Source organism: Pipistrellus kuhlii, unplaced genomic scaffold, assembly GCF_014108245.1.
Source record: "Pipistrellus kuhlii isolate mPipKuh1 unplaced genomic scaffold, mPipKuh1.p scaffold_m20_p_25, whole genome shotgun sequence".
Taxonomy (NCBI): Eukaryota; Metazoa; Chordata; class Mammalia; order Chiroptera; family Vespertilionidae; genus Pipistrellus; species Pipistrellus kuhlii.
Genome location: NW_023425524.1, coordinates 858,479 through 876,407, shown reverse-complemented (window position 1 = coordinate 876,407; position 17,929 = coordinate 858,479). Strand labels below are relative to the sequence as shown.

The 17,929-nt window shown below is 53.8% G+C and overlaps 1 protein-coding gene across 4 annotated transcripts in view; it reads right to left on the bottom strand.

Moving 5' to 3' along the window:
- The window catches only part of RYR2 (ryanodine receptor 2), a 167,748-nt gene extending 150,676 nt beyond the window's left edge, over positions 1-17,072 (bottom strand). For all 4 annotated transcript variants that reach the window (XM_036453405.2, XM_045587067.1, XM_036453406.2 and 1 more), the window contains exons 1-2: positions 16,929-17,072; positions 6,627-6,746 (exon numbers count right to left, since the gene is read on the bottom strand). In XM_036453405.2, the coding sequence (XP_036309298.1) occupies positions 6,627-6,746; positions 16,929-16,976 (168 nt within the window). In that variant the 5' untranslated portion in view covers positions 16,977-17,072. The remainder of the gene's footprint in view (positions 1-6,626; positions 6,747-16,928) is intronic.
- Positions 17,073-17,929: the final 857 nt, after the last annotated feature.

The window sequence follows — 17,929 nt, the reverse complement described above, 5'->3', positions numbered from 1 at the left end:
CTTGATCCCCAGTGGGGGGTGTGCAGGAGGCAGCCGATCAGCGATTCTCTCTCGTCATTGATTTTTCCATCTCCTCTTCCTCCCTCTCGGAAATCAGTATATGTGTGTAAAATAAAATGAAATACATTTTTAAACATTTCCCCTAAACCCATTTCCTGTCACAGGAAATTCACACAAACGTGCCTATGATGGTGGGACTCTCCCCCTAGCACGGAAGGACCGGCCGCTGGACTAGATGCAGTAAACATCCGCACTGGCCTCTGGGTGTCTATGTTCCTTCTCTCTCCTGTGGGAGCCTGAGTTGACATTTTTCAAGAAAGAGGATATTTTAGTCAGAAAATGCCCGTTAAGCATTTTATAAGCAATGCTGTCTGATCAATAATTTAATTTAAACAAAATAAATAGTAGTGTAAAGCTCTTTATTAAGTACTGTAAATCAATATTTCTACACCAAGAGAGTTGTGCTGGCAGAGAAAAACCTTAGCATTTTCTTTTGCATCAACTTTGTCGACAATTATTTATCGTTTTTAATTATTTTTCAGTAGAGCATGTGAATCTTTTAAATTATGCATGAGTGTACTAACAAAAATGTATCCTTAACATAAAGTAGTAAATTAATTATTACTGAAAAATGTAGTGTGCCATGTCTGCTATCCATCTATATAGGATTAAGTATTACTATAGTCACAAGTATAAATACTTCTTCTGGTAACATTAATTTCTTGAAACAGAAAGACTGTGCAGTCTTTAGAAAGTGTAGAATTTTTAAAATGCCAAATGAATTAGTTAACTGTCAAACTAGATACATCAATATTAACTAAGTCATTGGGCCAAAGAAGGAAAATCGGTTAAAATCAACCAACATTTAGTGATCACCTACTTCCTTCAAAAATGTATCATGTACCTGACATACATGAACAAGATGCTGCCTCTTCCTGCAGGTTTCCATGATTATTTCATCATGAATTCAGAAAGTAAGTGTGCCCTGGCTGGTGTGGCTCAGTGGGCTGGGCATCATCCCATGTATGGAGAGATCACTGGTTTGATTCCTGGTCAGAGCACATGAGCACGTGCCAAGGTTCCAGGTCCTAACCCTGCCCCAGGTCGGGACCAGGTTGGGGTATGGGGGTGGGGGGCAACCAATCCATGTGTCCCCTCCTTCCATCCCACTCGCTCTAAAGTCAATGGGAAAATATCCCCATTCCTTGGGGGAGGGAGAGAGAACTGTTTTTTTAAGCAAACGTAAAGGGACATGGGATTCCGCAACAGGAAACACAGTGTAGGAATTCTGCTTAACAGAAAGAGAAGCAGAGAGGGAGGGAGGGAGGAAGCAAAAGCTAGAGAAAGACCGTTACTTTTGCAGGGAGGAGGGGAATGCACAGAAATGCAGGAGGGCTGCACAAAGGAGGTTCATCGGACAGCTGTCTTGTGTTTAATCACTTATTCTTCAGACTGGACATTCATTCATCACTAGGATATTTCCTTTCAGCCACACGTGCCACCCACTTTGTTCTCCTCTTAAAGTATCAGCAAAGAAATAACTAAAGCACAAGGATTTTGAGAAACAAAAATGGCTACTCATAACGTATGTGTTTTTCTCGATCACACGGGTCTTTATTTTTCTTCCCCATTGCTCTCCGAAAATTCTTAGAAAGCCAATAAAGTGAACCGAACAACAAAAACCTTAATATTTAGCTTTCATGTAATTACGCTTTATTACTTCAATTAATTTTAAGGGGAAACATACTGAGAAACAAGTATCTGTTGTTTCAAAAATGTTCCTTAAAACAGATTAAAAACGGCGGGGTACGATGCTGCATGGACACACGACCAGGACCAAACTGGAATCACAACTGAAATACAGAGAAAATTCCTGCATAACCAGCAGGAGACTCGCTGGAGAGAATGACTGTGCTCTCCCAGTTCTGGGGGACAGAATCTGAAATCAGGGGAGGGTCCTTCCTGCCTCTTCAGCTTCTGGGGGCTCCATGGGCATCCCTTCAAGTTCAGCCTCCATCTTCCCTTGGCCCGGCCTCGCCTGACCACAGTGTCCTGGGACCTCCGGGCTCACCAGACCACTCCTGCATGTTCACCTGGCCCCACCCCCTTGTCCACGTGACTCTGCCCTGTTCATGTGGCCCCACCCTCGTTTGCATGTCCACGTGGCCCCACCCCCTTGTTTGCATGTTCACCTGGCCCCACCCCCTTGTCCATATGACTCTGCCCTGTTCATGTGGTCTCACCCTCTTGTTTGCATGTTCACCTGGCCCCACCCCCTTGTCCACGTGACTCTGCCCTGTTCATGTGGCCCCACCCCCTTGTTTGCATGTTCACCTGGCCCCACCCCCTTGTCCATGTGACTCTGCCCTGTTCATGTGGCCCCACCCTCTTGTTTGCATGTTCACCTGGCCCCACCCCCTTGTCCACGTGACTCTGCCCTGTTCATGTGGCCCCACCCTCTTGTTTGCATGTTCACCTGGCCCCACCCCCTTGTTCACGTGACTCTGCCCTGTTCATGTGCCCCCACCCCCTTGTTTGCATGTTCACGTGACCCACCCTCTTGTTTGCATGTCCACGTGGCCACACCCCCTTGTTTGCATGTTCACCTGGCCCCACCCCCTTGTCCTCGTGACTCTGCCCTGATCATGTGCCCCCACCCCCTTGTTTGCATGTTCACGTGACCCACCCTCTTGTTTGCATGTTCACGTGGCCCCACCCCCTGTCACGTGGCTCTCCGTGTTGACGTGGCCCCACCCCTTCTTTACAATTAGCGGGATCTCAGAGGGTGGGAGGCACAACCACAGGCCTTGCATGCGCACATGTCTGGCAGTGGGGTCAGACTGTGGGCAGTGAGGGCCTGGTGGGGGGACAAGGGGCAGAAAGGTAAGTGGGGGGGCCTAGAGGAGGATCCATGGGGATAAAAGAGGCCATATCTAATACTTTCCACAATAAATAACTATTTTAAAAAGTAAAAACGGCCCTGGCCCGTGTGGCTGAGATAGAGCGTCGGCATGCGGACTGAGGGGTCCCGGGTTCGATTCCGGTCAAGGGCATGGACCTTGGTTGCGGGCACATCCCCAGTGGGGGGTGTGCAAGAGGCAGCTGATGGATGATTCTCTCTCATCGATGTTTCCATCTCTCTATCCCTCTCCCTCTCTGTAAAAAAATCAATACAATATATTTTTTAAAAAGTAAAAATGTCCTGTCCCTCTTTAGCGAAAGGGGAGAGGTGATGACTGGGCCGCACCCCCTCCCCGCAAGGGCCCCCTCGTCCTTCCCCGCTCCCGCCGCCACTGACCGCGGAGCCGCCCGACCACCGACAACCGAGTCCCGAGGCAGCGCGGGTCTGGCCCGAAAGTTCTAGACGCTCCGGGGTCCGAACCCCCCGCCGCGAGGGCCGCGCGGGAGGAGACGGAGCCGCGGGCTGGCGCGGGGCGGGGGCTCCCGGCGCCTCAGGAACCCGGAGCCAGAGCCGTCTCCACGCCCGGCGGCGGCCTCCATGTTCCCGTCTGTCCGCCCGGAGGGTCCGGGTGCGAGGAGCGGGGCAGCCGGCGCCACGCGTGTCCGAGGGAGAGGGAGGCCGGCGGAAGGGATGGGGACGGGGACGCCGCCTCACCTGCGAGGTAGACGGCGGCGAGCACGGCGTCTCCTCCGAGTCCGCCTCCCGGGACAGCAGGTGCCGCGGTGGGCGCTGCCCCGGGCGCTGCGCCGCCCTGACAGGCTTCCCGGCCCCGCGGTGAGTGACAGGTCCGGCTCCGGGGTCCCGCCCCCGCGGTGAGTGACAGGTCCGGCTCCTGGGTCCCGCCCCCGCGGTGAGTGACAGGTCCGGCTCCTGGGTCCCGCCCCCGCGGTGAGTGACAGGTCCGGCTCCTGGGTCCCGCCCCCGCGGCGAGTGACAGGTCCGGCTCCTGGGTCCCGCCCCCGCAGTGAGTGGCAGGTGCTTCTCCCTGGGACCCTCCTTGGTCCCGCCCCCGCGGTGAGTGACAGGTCCAGCACCTTGGGTCCCGCCTCCGCGGTGAGTGGCAGGTGCAGCTCGCTGGGACCCTCCTTGGTCCCACCTTCACATTGAGGGGCAGGAGGTGACCAGCGCTTTTGCAGCAGGAAGAAAGACTATTTTTGTTTGTTTGTTTGTTTACAATTTTTTAAAAATATATTTTTATTGATTTCAGGGAGAGAAAGGGAGAACGAGATGGAAGAGAATCAGGGATCGGCTGTCTCCTGCACGTCCCCCACTGGGAATGGAGCTTGCAAGCCGGGCATGTGCCCTGACCAGGACTCGTTCCTAGGTCGTTCATAGGTCAACACTCGACCACTGAGCCACGCCAGGGGAAGCAAGACTATTTTAAAAGTGATTCTTCTATCATCCAGCATTTTATCGTATCCTGACATTTTTATTATTCAGAAATTCTCCCTTGAATAAGAAGAGCAGTTCATCTGGAATATCACAACTCCTATGCATCATTAATATCCTAATGCATTCTTTATGGTGGTGAGTAATACCCTGAAATGAGAAGTCACTGAAGATGAAATATTGCTCTATCACGTTCCATTACGGGAGGAAATACTTTTAATTAAAGCAATCCCATCGAAGCTGTGGGAAACCGGAAGAACTTGGGATATTTTCCTATCGCGAGGCTCACCTTCCTCTTTGGAAAGCCTGATAAGATCAAGTCTTGTTTTTATGCAAATGATTGATATGAACCGTCCTTAGGAATGCAGAATCATTGCAGTGTTGTGAACAGATCTTAAAGACCCTCTTACTTGCTCTGTCCTATGTCCACGAATAGTAAGACCAGAAAACCATTTTGGTAGCATTCGGGTCATTTAAACAAGAATCCTTTTGTTTTCCATGAATTTTCTCTTTTTGAGGGAACACTTTGTGACTATTGACAAATGATTTGCCTACGACTGTCACTGGTCCCCTTTCTGACTGAATGTAAACGTGAGTTTGTGTGTGCATGCCAAGTGTCACACCATATTCCTGTACGTTTCAATATAACTTATAACTTGTCTATATATGTGAAGGCTGCTGATACACTGATAACCAGCTATGTTGTGGATTTGTCTCAGAAATCCATCTTTTGCCCTAACCGGTTTGGCTCAGTGGATAGAGCGTCGGCCTGCGGACTGTATGATCCCAGGTTCGATTCCGGTCAAGGGCATGTACCTTGGTTGCGGGCACATCCCCAGTAGGTGGTGTGCAGGAGGCAGCTGATCGATGATTCTCTCTCATCGATGTTTCTAATTATCTATTCCTCTACTTTTTTTTAATAATTAATTAACTTCTATGTTTATTCCATTATAGTCAGGTTTGTATTACCGCTACTCTTTGGAATTTACTAAGATTTTCTCTTTGGCTTAAAATGTGGTCAAATATGGCCCACGTTATTTAAGGTTGCATCGGAAGCCTTGACAATGTATACCTTCTTTCAGATTTAAACAGAGGTCAACCTCTTTGACCTTTTACATTAAGTAGTTTTCACTTGTTTTTCCCAGTTCATAAGTATCAGAAGCAACAATAAAAAGCCATCCTTATAAAGGGTATACAGCAAATACCTGTAAGGACAAATTATGAATAACTAGTTGAAACCATCCGATTTTAACGTTCACATTTCCTGCAGGAAAATCTATGCTGGGATCATGAGCCAGGTTCTTTGGGGCCAAGATCAGCCCGGATAAATGTCCTAGGAACGCGAGCCAGTCTTCTGAAGAAGTCCTTGATTAAAAGATTCTCCGGCTTCTGATATTTCTGGGATCCTGTCCAGGAGCCCACACATAACTTATAGCGGCTGACTGCTCACGGCCAACAATCATCGTTTTTCCCCACCCCCCTTTGTACCAAAAACAGGGGAGGCCAGAAGGAGGGAGAGAAGGGCCATCTCTGATAGTCTACCAATGAAAGCCAAGGCCAGGTATAACTCCGTGAAACACATCTGTATGCAGGCTTACATGCTTTATGTCATGTTGAAGACCAAAACCATCTCAGGGGCTTCCAGCCAGGACAAAACATCAGAAACCACAGGGAAAGAGCGCATTCCTTCCCACCTAGGGGCGCGAGAACCGCCTGCTTCTTCCTCTTTCCAGAACGTTCCAGGAATTAGGACTGCTCACTGTTTGTGTCATCCCCATCTGCTCAAGGATGGGGGCTCCCTCTGTGGCAGGGAGACCCCACACACACACCTCATCCACGCTGCCCTGGCTCCCTGCTTTTCCTCTGGCCCTTAGTTCTGACATCAATCACACATTTGCTGTCCTCTGGAAAATAAACATCCTGGGAAGGACTTTCCCATTGTCATGCACCATCATATCTGAGCTATCCGTAAGGGGTAGGGGCTCAGTTAAGAACCTGCCCAATGGGCAGCAATATTGGGCTTGCCCAATTCATGCCCAAACCACAGAAAACAGTAGCGTGCCCACAAATGATCTCCATGTCCATGCCCATAAGTGACCTCCATGGCAATAAGTGACCTCCATGGCAATAAATGACCTCTGGAGTGACTTCCATGCCCACAAGTGACCTCCAAGCTCATAAGTGACCTCCATGACCATCAGTGACCTCCACGCCCATCAGTGACCTCCATGCCCAGCACATCCGACCACCCCAGGGGCCTCCCGCGTGAGCTCACCTTGGAGTTGGAGGTGGACTCCAGGAAGCAGAGTCTGTTGCCAAACCCTTCGGCCGCCAGGCACAGTTTCTGCTGCTCCTTGTGGGCGGCCGCCGTGCACTGCAGCACCACCTCGTCGTCCTGTGGGACAGAGGGACAGAGGGACAGAGGGACAGTCAGAGGCGGGACAGTCTGAACCAGACCTGCCAGCATACATGTCAGTGCATTGCAAACCCCAGGGCAAAATCACAACTGTCAGAAAACACACTGAATCCACTCATGGGAGGGCCCGGGGGTGGGGGTAAGAGGGGGGTGGAGTGAGGGCCAGACTGGTGGGGCTCAGTGCTTGAGCAACCACCTGCAAACCAGGAGGTCATGGTTTGATTCCCAGGTTGCAGGCTCGATCCCCAGTAGGGGGCGTGCAGGAGGCAGCCGATCCATGATTCTCTCTGGTCATTGATGTTTCCCTCTCCCTTCCTCTCTGAAATCAATAAAGATGTATTTTTTTTAAAATGCCCCTGTATTCTCCCTGTGCCCTCACAACCCTTCAGAAGAGGCATCTACTGTTGGGGGGAGGGAGGGCAGCGTTCCAGGCGATTCTGCGCCGAGTAAATAAGACGTGATGTCTGGAGCCAAGCCGGCTACAGTGGGCCACGTGGAGAACAGCCATCACACAGCATCGACAGCTTCTTTCAAACACTCATTCGTCACAGCACCAATGTTTACGGAGGACAGAACCCGTGCGAGGAAATCTTCAATCTCCTCAGCCCCCGAGGTACATGGCTGAGCAAGTCCAAGGTCGTGAACTCACGACTGGGCTCGCGTTCTGGCAGGAGAGAGACAGTAAACACACACACACTCAACCAGCGAAGTATGTTAGACGTGAAACTTCCAGGAAAACCCTGGGGCCTTCGGAGGAGGCTCGGAGGAGCTGCTGGGACACCCACCGTACGGAGGCTGAAACTCTGAGCAGTGGGCCCCCAAGACCTGAAGCAGAGGAAGGGTGAGCCACGTGCCCGACCCACCCCCGGCCCTCCACCCCGGTCTGCAGGAGGAGGGACCGGGCATCCCCCAGGAGGCCACCCTTGCAGCAGTAGAGGAGTATGGGAAGGATGTGGCCAGCAGGGTCAGAGGTCATGTAGGGGCGGGGCGGAGGGGCAGATCATGAGGGGCCTTGCGCCCAGGGCAAGATCTTGCCTTTTACTGAGGCAACGGGAAACGGGGAGCCAGTGGGGTCTGTACTAATGCAGCACGCAAGCAGGACAGAGGGACCTGGAGAGTTATTACGCTAAGTGAAATAAGCCAGTCAAAGAAAGACAAATATTGCTGAAACCGGTTTGGCTCAGTGGATAGAGCCTCGGCCTGAAGACTGAAGGGTCCTGGGTTCGATTCCGGTCAAGGGCATGTACCTTGGTTGTGGCCACATCCCCAGTCGGGGGTGTGCAGGAGGCAGCTGGTCGTTGTTCCTCTCTCTTTGATGTTTCTAGCTCTCTATCCCTCTCCCTTCCTCTCTGTAAAAAAATCGATAAAATATATTTTTTTTAAAAAGAAAAAAGAAAGACAAATATCTCCTGATCTCTCTCACTTGTAGCATCTAATGAGCAGAATGAAACAACCAACAAAGTAAGGCCAAAGGAGGAAGGCGTGGGACGGACCGAATGCCTCTCCTACATTCCAATTGGATCCCCGGGAGAGAAGAAATAAACCACAGAGCCAACACCGGTTTGGCTCCGTGGATAGAGCGTCGGCCTGCGGACCAAAGGGTCCTGGGTTCGATTCCGGTCAAGGGCATGGACCTTGGTTGCAGGCACATCCCCAGGCCCTGGCCAGTGTGCATGCAGCGGGAGGCAACCCGTTGATGTGTTTCTCTCACATCGATGTTTCTCTCTCTGTCTTTCTCTCTCTCTTCTCTCCCTAAAAATCAATGAAACATATCCTCGGGTGAGGATCAGCAACACGACAAAAAGCCCCTATTTATGTTCTTTTCTTTAAACATATATGTTTTTTTTTATTTCAGAAAGAGGAAGGCAGAGGGAGAGAGAGATCGAAATATCCATGATGAGAGAGAATCATTGATTGCCTGCCTCGTGCACCAGAGCATGTGCCCTGACCGGAATTGAACCTTCCTGGTTCACAGGTTGAGGCTCAACCACTGAGCCACACTGGTCGGGCTTACTCTTGCATGACGTCTATATTTACTCATTTAAAAAAAACACAGGCAGTTCTCAATTGGCACATCCATACAGGGCCATAAAAATGACTGCACACGCCTCGCTGAGAACATTGTTATGGGGTACATACGTGTGATTGACACGTGGCCTACTCTTAAACACAGGTTCACATTATGTCATCTACACCCTTGAGGGACGCTGAGAGGCACCGTATAGGATGTCATAGGGGCGAAAGGCGATGCATTTTTATTTTTTTAAACAAGTGACATTTTATTTATTTATTTATTTATTTATTCAATATATTTTATTGATTTTTTTTTTACAGAGAGGACGAGAGAGGGATAGAGAGTTAGAAACATCGATGAGAGAGAAACATCCATCAGCTGCCTCCTGCACACCCCCCTACTGGGGATGTGCCTGCAACCAAGGTACCTGCCCTTGACCGGAGTCGAACCTGGGACCTTTCAGTCCGCAGGCCGACGCTCTGTCCGCTGAGCCAAACCGGTGTCGGCAGGCGCTGCATGTTTAATTATGCATCTGATGCCTGGCAAGCACGTGGTCTGGCCGGTATCCCATCGCCCTCGTCATCTCAGACGCGGTTTCCTTTAAGAGAGTTGCTGTGGGCAGCAGCCGAGGGCACCGAGCAGACCCACCCCTTCTTCGCTGTTAGCGGCAGGCATCGGATGGAAGCTTTACTTGTGCATCACTGATGTTAAGTGTGAAACCAACTGGGATTTGCACCCTTAAATAGAGTTAATGCCTAGGTTTTGTTTTTTAAAAAAAGACCACATACGCACAGAGAGAGAAGTACAAGCCATCAACGGTGAATAAAGCCTAGTGCCAATTCCATAAAAATATAATGTGCGTGGAAGTTAAAATATCTCTGATTGTTGTTCCCTGACCGGTGTGGCTCAGTGGATAGAGCCCTGGCCTGAGGACTCAAGGGTCCCAGGTTCGATTTGGGTCAAGGGCATGGACCTTGGTTGCGGGCACATCCCCAGTAGGGGGTGTGCAAGAGGCAGCTGAGAGATGTTTCTCTCTCATCGATGTTTCTAACTATCCCTCTCTCTCTTCTTCTCTGTAAAAAAAATCAATAAAATATACTTAATAAAAAAAAAAATAGTGGGAGAACCACAGGCAGTTACTATCTGCTGAATCATTGTATTTCCTAAGATATTTCAACACGGTCCCCTGATCTGATCTGACGCATCAGGAAACTGTCCTAATACATTCCGAGGCTGACCGATTTGCTAGATTTTACTTACACGTGCCTCTGCGAACCCTGCCGTCTTTCTGAGTGGGTAGCCACGAGAAAGAAAACCCCCTGGCACCGGGGATTCTCTCTCGTCCCGAGATGCACCTGCCTCCAGCCCCAGCCCCGGCACCAGGCGGCGTCCAGGCAGGACACGCCCAGCCTGGCACCCGCCGAGCTCTCCCTCTAATTGCTTCCCAAAAGGTCCGCGGCAGAAAATGAAATTATGCAAAACTCACCTAAAGCCAAGTGGAAACACTGTGTGCTCTCGAATTACGTAAAGCAGCAGCCGGTAATTAAGTATCTGCAACTCGACGGTGGGGGGTGGCTACATGCCCAGTTATGAAAGCGGGGGAGGGGGGAGGGGGGGGGGACTGGCTCCATCCATCACCCTCTCCTTCCCAGGATTCACCCTGTGCTTCTCTCCCATCCGAAGAAAAGAACCAAACACTTTCTTTTTTAAATATTTTTTTTATTGGTCTCAGAGCGAAAGGAGAGAGAGAGAGAGAGAGAGAATCATCAATGATGAGAATCACTGATCAGCTGCCTCCTGCACGCCCCACACTGGGGATGGAGCCCACAACCCGGGCACTTACCCTGACTGGGATTCGAACGACAGGGGTGAAATCTCCCTCGCCCTCGGGTCCTCCTCTGCTTCCCGCCGCCCTCCCACCTGCTGTGGGCCCTGCAGGCTGCCATCGGCCTCCCCCTCCTCTGGGGACGCTGTCAACGTCTCTCAGGCGCCTTCCTCCCGCCCTGTACCCCAGACCACCGTCTACATTTCCAGCCCGGCCGGTGTGGCTCAGGGATTGAACATCAATCTATGAACCAGGAGGTCACGGTGCGATTACCAGTCAATCCCAGTAGGGGGCGTGCAGGAGGCAGCCAATCAGTGATTCTCTCTCATCATTGATGTTTCTCTCTCTCTCTTTTCCCTTCCTCTCTGAAATCAATAAACATATATATTTTTTTATTTTTTAATATATATTTTATTGATTTTTTTTTTTTTACAGAGAGGAAGAGAGAAGAATAGAAAGCTAGAAACATCGGTGAGAGAGAATCATCCATCAGCTGCCTCCTGCACGCCCCCTACTGGGGATGTGCCCACAACCAAGGTCCATGCCCTTGACCGGAATCGAACCCGGCACCTTTCAGTCCGCAGGCCGATGCTCTATCCGGCCTGACCGGTTTTGGCAATAAACATATATTTCTAAAAAAACAAACATATTTTTAAAATTTTTCCAGGCCTTGCTAGCACACCAGTGGCATCCAAGTTTGTCTCCTCGGGCCCGTCCTCTGTCCAAAACGCTACACACACCCACGTTTCCCGCTCCCGCCTGCATGAGCTCCCCAGGGCTGCCTAACAGCCCCACAGCCCAGGGGCTCCGACACCACAGAAAGGCAGGCGTGTGGCTCTGGAGCTGGGTTCGAGGGGTCCGCAGGGTGCGTTGCTTCTGAGGCTGCGGAGGCACCGGCTCCGTCCTCCCACCTGGATCCGGGGCCTGTGGGGCCACAGTGCCGTCTGCACAGGGTCCTCAGCGGTCCTCACACCCACCGTCCTCCCTCTACGCCCCTCTGAATCCAAATCTCCCGTTTATGGGGACGCCGGTCCGACTGGATCGGGGCGCACCTAGGGAGCTGACTTGAACTTGATCGCTATGCCCTGATCCGTTTGGTTCAGTGGATAGTGAGAGACCCTCCCTTCCTCCAGCTGATGGACAGACATAAACTCCACCTGCGGCCGGACATTCCTGAGCCCTGAACCACCCATCAGCACCTGCCAAATACCCTGAGCCTCCGATTCCTAAGTCCCTGGGTCCCTAATCATAGGCCTTCCATGGAGCCACCCATCAGCGTGTGCTGAGTGCCTAAGCCCCGTCCCCCATTTTTCCTCCCCTTAAAAGTACATGGACCCCGCCCTCCTCTCTCTCTCTCTCTCTCTCTCTCTCTCTCTCTCTCTCTCTCTCTGGAAGCAGCCGGCAGGGGTACTCTTCTCTCCAATAAAGCCTGTGTCCTGCCATCCAGGTCTCTGGCCCCATTCTTTACTTCATCTATCAGAGCGTAGGCCTGTGGACTGAAAGGTCCCGGGTTTGATTCTGATCAAGGGCATGTACCTTGGTTGCAGGCACACACACACCCCCCCCCCCAGTAGGGGGTGTGCAGGAGGCGGCTGATGCGATGTTTCTCTCTCATCAATATTTCTAACTCTCTTTCCTTTCCTCTCTGCAAAAAAAAAAAAAAAAAAAAAAAAAAAAAAAAAAAAAAAAAAAAAAAATCAATAAAATATATTTTAAAAAAATAAATAAAAATAAATAAGTGAAATAAACTTGATCGCCTCTAGCAAGACCTCGCTCCAACAGGAGCCCATTCTGGGGTACTGAGGGTCCAGCATGTCATCTCGGGGGGCTGCTGGGGAGGACCCAAGTCAGCCCATGACATGCTCCAAACCAGTGCGTCCCAGACCAGCCCCACCGCCTCCCCCCACAGCCTGCACCTGTGCACCTCGCTTTGCGTCTCCTAAGCTCACCTCCGTCCTTTTATTCCCCTTGCATCGGATCACTCACCCTTCCCTCACGGGATCTCCCCCCATCCCACAGGTCACGGTCACCGTCTGCTAGCCCGCCTCAGCACGCTGTCTCCTCCGTCTCTTTCCACCCCAGTTTGCCTTACACACCACCGCCACATCCATCTTCCTCGCTGACAGCTCTGACCCATTTCCCGCCCCGGAGCGGGGGCAAAAGGAAAAATAGCCTCGAAGGTCTTCTTCCCTTTTACACCCTGGTCCCCGCGGCATCGAGGCTCCCCACGCCCCCGGGGGCCCCACAGCCCGCCCCCCACATGGTCTCTTTCCAGACCCGGTCCCACCCGCTCCTGCGGTCAGCCAAGGTCCTGCCGAGAAGGGACAGTCCCCTCCCAGGCTCTCCGAGAGGCGGGGACACACACCCAGGGGCCAGCAGGGGGCACTGTGACCAGGCTTCTACCTGGGGTGACAGCAGGGCAGCGTCCCCCCCAGGGCCCAGCGGAACGGCACTGCCCTGGACACAGAGCAGAGAGGAGAGGAGACGGTGTGTCAGGGATGGGAAGTGAAGGTGCACCCTGGCCGGCGTGGCGCAGGGGTGGAGCATCCACCTAGGAACCAGGAGGTCACGGTTCGATTCCCGGTCAGGGCACAGGCCCGGGGTTGGGGATTCCATCCTCAGTGTGGGGTGTGCAGGAGGCAGTTGATCTATGATTCTCTGTCATCACTGATGTTTCTCTCTCTCTCTCTCCTCTCTCTCTCTCTCCCTCTCCCTCTCTCCCTCTCTCCCTCTCTCCCTCTCCCTTTCTCTCTGCAATCAATAAAAATATATATTTTTTAATGATATTCTAGCTGAAACCAGTTTGGCTCAGTGGATAGAGCATTGGCCTGCGGACTGAAAGGTCTCAGGTTCGATTCCGGTCAAGGGCATGTAGCTTGGTTGCAGGCACATCCCCAGCATGGGGTGTGCAGGAAGTAGCTGATCGATGATTCTCTCTCATCGATGTTTCTAACTCTTTCCCTCTCTCTTTCTCTCTGTAAAAAAATCAATTAAAAAAAATATATATATATATTTTAAATGATGCTCTAATCAGAATATAGGAAGTGTCTGTTCACAATTACTCTCTCTTGATGATGAAACTATTTGACTTCCTTTTTGTAATCACAAGAGCTTCATTATAACCTATAACTGTTTTAACTAACGTACAGATTGTTGATACTCCCCGGTGATCTGGGAAGGAAAGAAGGGAGGAAAGAGGGAAGGAAGGAAGGGAGGAAGGAAGGAAGGGAGGAAGGAAGGAAGGAGAGAAGGAAGGAAGGAGAGAAGGAAGGAAGGAGAGAAGGAAGGAAAAGAAGGAAAGAGGGAGGGAAGGAAGGAAGAAAGGAAGAAAGGGAAGGAAGGAAAGAGGGAAAGAGGGAAAGAGGGAAGGAAGGAAGGAAGGAAGGAAGGAAGGAAGGAAGGAAGGAAGGAAAGAAGGAAGGAAGGGAAGGAAGGAAAGAGGGAAGGAGGGAAGAAGGAAAGAGGGAAGGAAAGAGGGAAGGAAGGAAAGAGGGAAGGAAAGAGGGAAGGAAGGAAAGAGGGAAGGAAAGAGGGAAGGAAGGAAAGAGGGAAGGAAAGAGGGAAGGAAGGAAGGGACTAACTCACATGGATAAGGTTGCACGTATACCCCAGAAAAAGAATGTACCATAAGGACGACATCCTGTCCCTCACTGGCTCCGTTAGCATTTCCGAGCCATGCACACGCTCAGGGTCAGAGGCCCAGGTGGAAGGGAGCGGGGCAGGCAGGGGAGGGGGCCCACAATGGGAGGATCCCCACATTCACCGTCTAAAATGTAGCGAAAAGGCATGCTCCCTTTTACGTGTTCATGCTCACACCAAAAAAAAAATCCCCCGGCTCCCCTGTGCCACCTCCTTCAAGGTCATTTATCACCAGCACCAGCCCCCACGGTGCTTTATCAAAAGAACAGCCCAGCCCAGGACAACCAGGCCTCGGCCGGCACCACTTATCGGAGGTGTCGCGGGCCGGACAGACAGCTGTCCAGGGACACGGCCGTCCATGCCTTTTATGTGCAGGACCGGCTGGCGGGTGACCTCGCTGCCCGCGAAGCATCCTGATAACACGCCTGCCTCCCGGAGCCGGCTTCTGTGCTGAGCCCACAGGAGCCCTCTGAGACATTCCAGCTCCGTTAACCCTGTGCATCCTGGGAAAAGGCATTTTTAAAGCGACACAGGATGGTTCGACTCGAGTGTTTTGCCCCCTGAACCAAAGATCTCATGTGTTTTTTGAGAAACGTCTGCCCATGTGTCTTTTTAAATATTTTTAAAATATATTTTATTGATTTTTTATTTATTTATTTATTTATTTATTTTACAGAGAGGAAGGGAGAGGGATAGAGAGCTAGAAACATCGATGAGAGAGAATCATCGACCAGCTGCCTCCTGCATACCTCCTACTGGGGATGTGCCCGCAACCAAGGTACATGCCCTTGACCGGAATCGAACCTGGGACCCCTCAGTCCGCAGGCCAGCACTCTATCTACTGAGCCAAACCGGTTTCGGCTATAATATTTTTTAAAACTGCCCTAGCCGGTGTGGCTCAGTGGATAGAGCATCAGCCTGCAGACTGAAGGGTCCAGGGTTTGATTCCAGTCAAGGGCACCTGCCCAGGTTGCGGGCACATCCCCAGTGGGGGGTGTGGAGGAGGCAGCCGATCCATGATTCTCTCTCATCGATGTTTCTATCTCTCTCTCCCTCTCCTTTCCTCCCTGAAATCAATTTTTAAGAAAACACACAACCTTATGGACAGTTTTCCACTAAATAAACTGTATGACGAGTAGGCTTAAAATATTTCGCATAAGCAAGGCTTTAGGGAACCGGGTCTTCCCAGCTGGGTCTTGGGCCAGCAGCACATGCAATGTGCATGACAGCACATGGAACGTGCATGGGCAGCACATAACAGGCACATGGGCTGTGCATACAGGCAGCCATGAGGTCCGGCCGTTCGCCTTCTGATGTGTACCCTGGATTCCATCCTTCCCCAAACAAACCCCCTTGCGCCCCCCAAAAAGAATCAGAGGAGGAAAACACAGTCACGCACACCATTCTCGGACAAACGGACCATTTTCAGTGGCTGAGCTCCCACATCCATCAGACTGTCTTCCCACCCCAAAGGTACCATGTGGTCAAATGTTCCAGCATTTAAAATGCATCCCTAACTGTGGCTGTGGCGGTGAGTTGGCACCTTCCTCCGCTGGAGAGGGAAGAGGCGACCCTGGGGGGGCGGGGGGAGCCCTGTCGGGAACCATCCTCCAGGAGGAGGGTGGGAGGACAGGGTGGCGGGGGACACAGGCTGCTCCCATCAAACCGGGCTGTTCGGGTTATTCCCGGCAAGGAGAGGGAGCTCCGGTCCCCGCGGAGGGACCTGCAGCGAGCGGAGCGCGGAGCGGGAGGATGCCGCGGCACCAGGAAGGAAATAACGGTCCCCGCGCGGAGCCGGCCTCCCGGGGCGGCCACGGCGGGGACGTGCAGGCGGCCACCTGCCCCGGCGCGCACCCACGCGCAGCCTCTACAGCAGCGTTTGGGGAACGGCACGTCCGCGATGCCCCCGCCTCCGCGCGCCCCGGTCCTTCCCGGTCCCGCAGGCGCTGCCGGCACCCGCGTCCGCAGCCCCGCGGCCCGGGCTGGGGGCGCCACGGCCACGCAGCGACCCGGTCCCCCTTTTAAAAATATTTTTATTGATTTTATTATTATTATTATTATTTACAAAGAGGAAGGGAGAGGGATAGAGAGTTAGAAACATCCACCGCCTCCTGCACACCCCCCACTGGGGATGTGCCCGCAACCAAGGTCCGTGCCTTGACCGGAATCGAACCCGAGACCTTTTGGTTCGCAGGCCGACGCTCTAGCCACTGAGCCAAACCGGTTTCGGCCGGTGCCCCTTTCAGACCCGGGACATGGGGGATGGGGAGGGGAGGGAAACACCTCGTCCCGCACCCCCTCCCCGCGGGGGCCGCAGCGCGCGCTGCGCCAAGAGGGCGAATGCTGGGTGCGCGCGGGCGCGGGGCCAGATCGGGAGCCGGGTCCCAGCCCCGCGCCCTCCGGGCGGGCCCGTCCGTCCTCCGGGTGCCCGCTGGGGTCCCGGTCCGCCGGCTGGTGCACCCGGACCGGCCTCCGGCTCGGGGATGCTGTCCTCGGTGCCGGGGACCAGCCGGTGTCCCCGCGGCCGGTCCACGCGCGCTCGCGGACACGCATCCTGTCCCCCCGCCCCGCACGTGCGCCCGCACCGCCGGGGACCCCCTCCCTCCCTCCCTCCCTCCCCGGCCCGGCCCGGCTCCCCCCTCCCCGCCCCGCCGTGCCTCCCCGGGGACCCGCGGGCGCTTACGGTCCGCAGGAACTGGATCTCGTCCTCGCCCTCGCCCGTATCGGCCATGGCTCCGGCCGGCCGGCCCCGCGCCCCCCGCTGCCCGCGCCGCTGCCCCTGCGGCCGCCGCTGCGCCTGCTGCCGGGCCGGGCGCCGGGGGCCGGGCGCGGGCGGCGCTGCTGCACCGGGAGGCGGGGGCGGCGGGCGGGGCCGCCCTGCGCTGCGCGGAGCGGACGCGGGGACCCGCACCCGGCGCGCCCGCAGCGGCGAATGCTCGGCGGGTGCTGCGGCCCCGGGGTGCGCCCGGCCGGAGGCGGGTGGGCGCGCGGGGGCGGAGCGGGAGCCGCGGGAGGGCCGGCCTCCCCTGGAGACGGAGACTGGGGATCCGCAAGCCGCTCCCCGCCGCCCGGGCCCCGGCCAGCGCCGCCTACTGGCCGCGCCGGGTATCGACCGGGCTGCGGGGGGGGGGTGGGGGGGCGCTGGCCTGCGCGCGCCGCTCCAGCTGCGCCCCTTGGGGCCCTGGCCGCTCACCCACCGCCCGCCCTGGGCCCTCCGGCCCGGGGTGGGGTCCCCAGCTCGGGACCTGCCCCAGCACCGCAGGGTGCACGCGACAAGCCTCCCCTCCAGGCTAAGGTCACCCGCCACAGTCTTTTTTTTTTCATATACTTTATTAATTTTTTACAGAGAAAAAAGGAAAGGAATAGTTAGAAACATCGATGAGAGAGAAATATCAATCAGCTGCCTCCTGCACACCCCCCACTGGGGATGTGCCTGCAACCAAGGTCCATCAAACCTGCGACCTTTCAGTCCACAGGCCAACACTCTATCCACTGAGCCAAACCGGCCAGGGCCACACGTTAGGGTTTAAAACAACAGTAATGGGCACCGGCATTTTGTTCCTGGAGCACGTGGAGCAATATTTTTGTGGTTCCTTTGGCAACCGCTGAGACAGGAGCACAGGGGCAGAGGGTCAGGGCAGTCTCAGGCTCGGGGGGCGAGGGGCTTCGCTCCTGTGCGGGCTG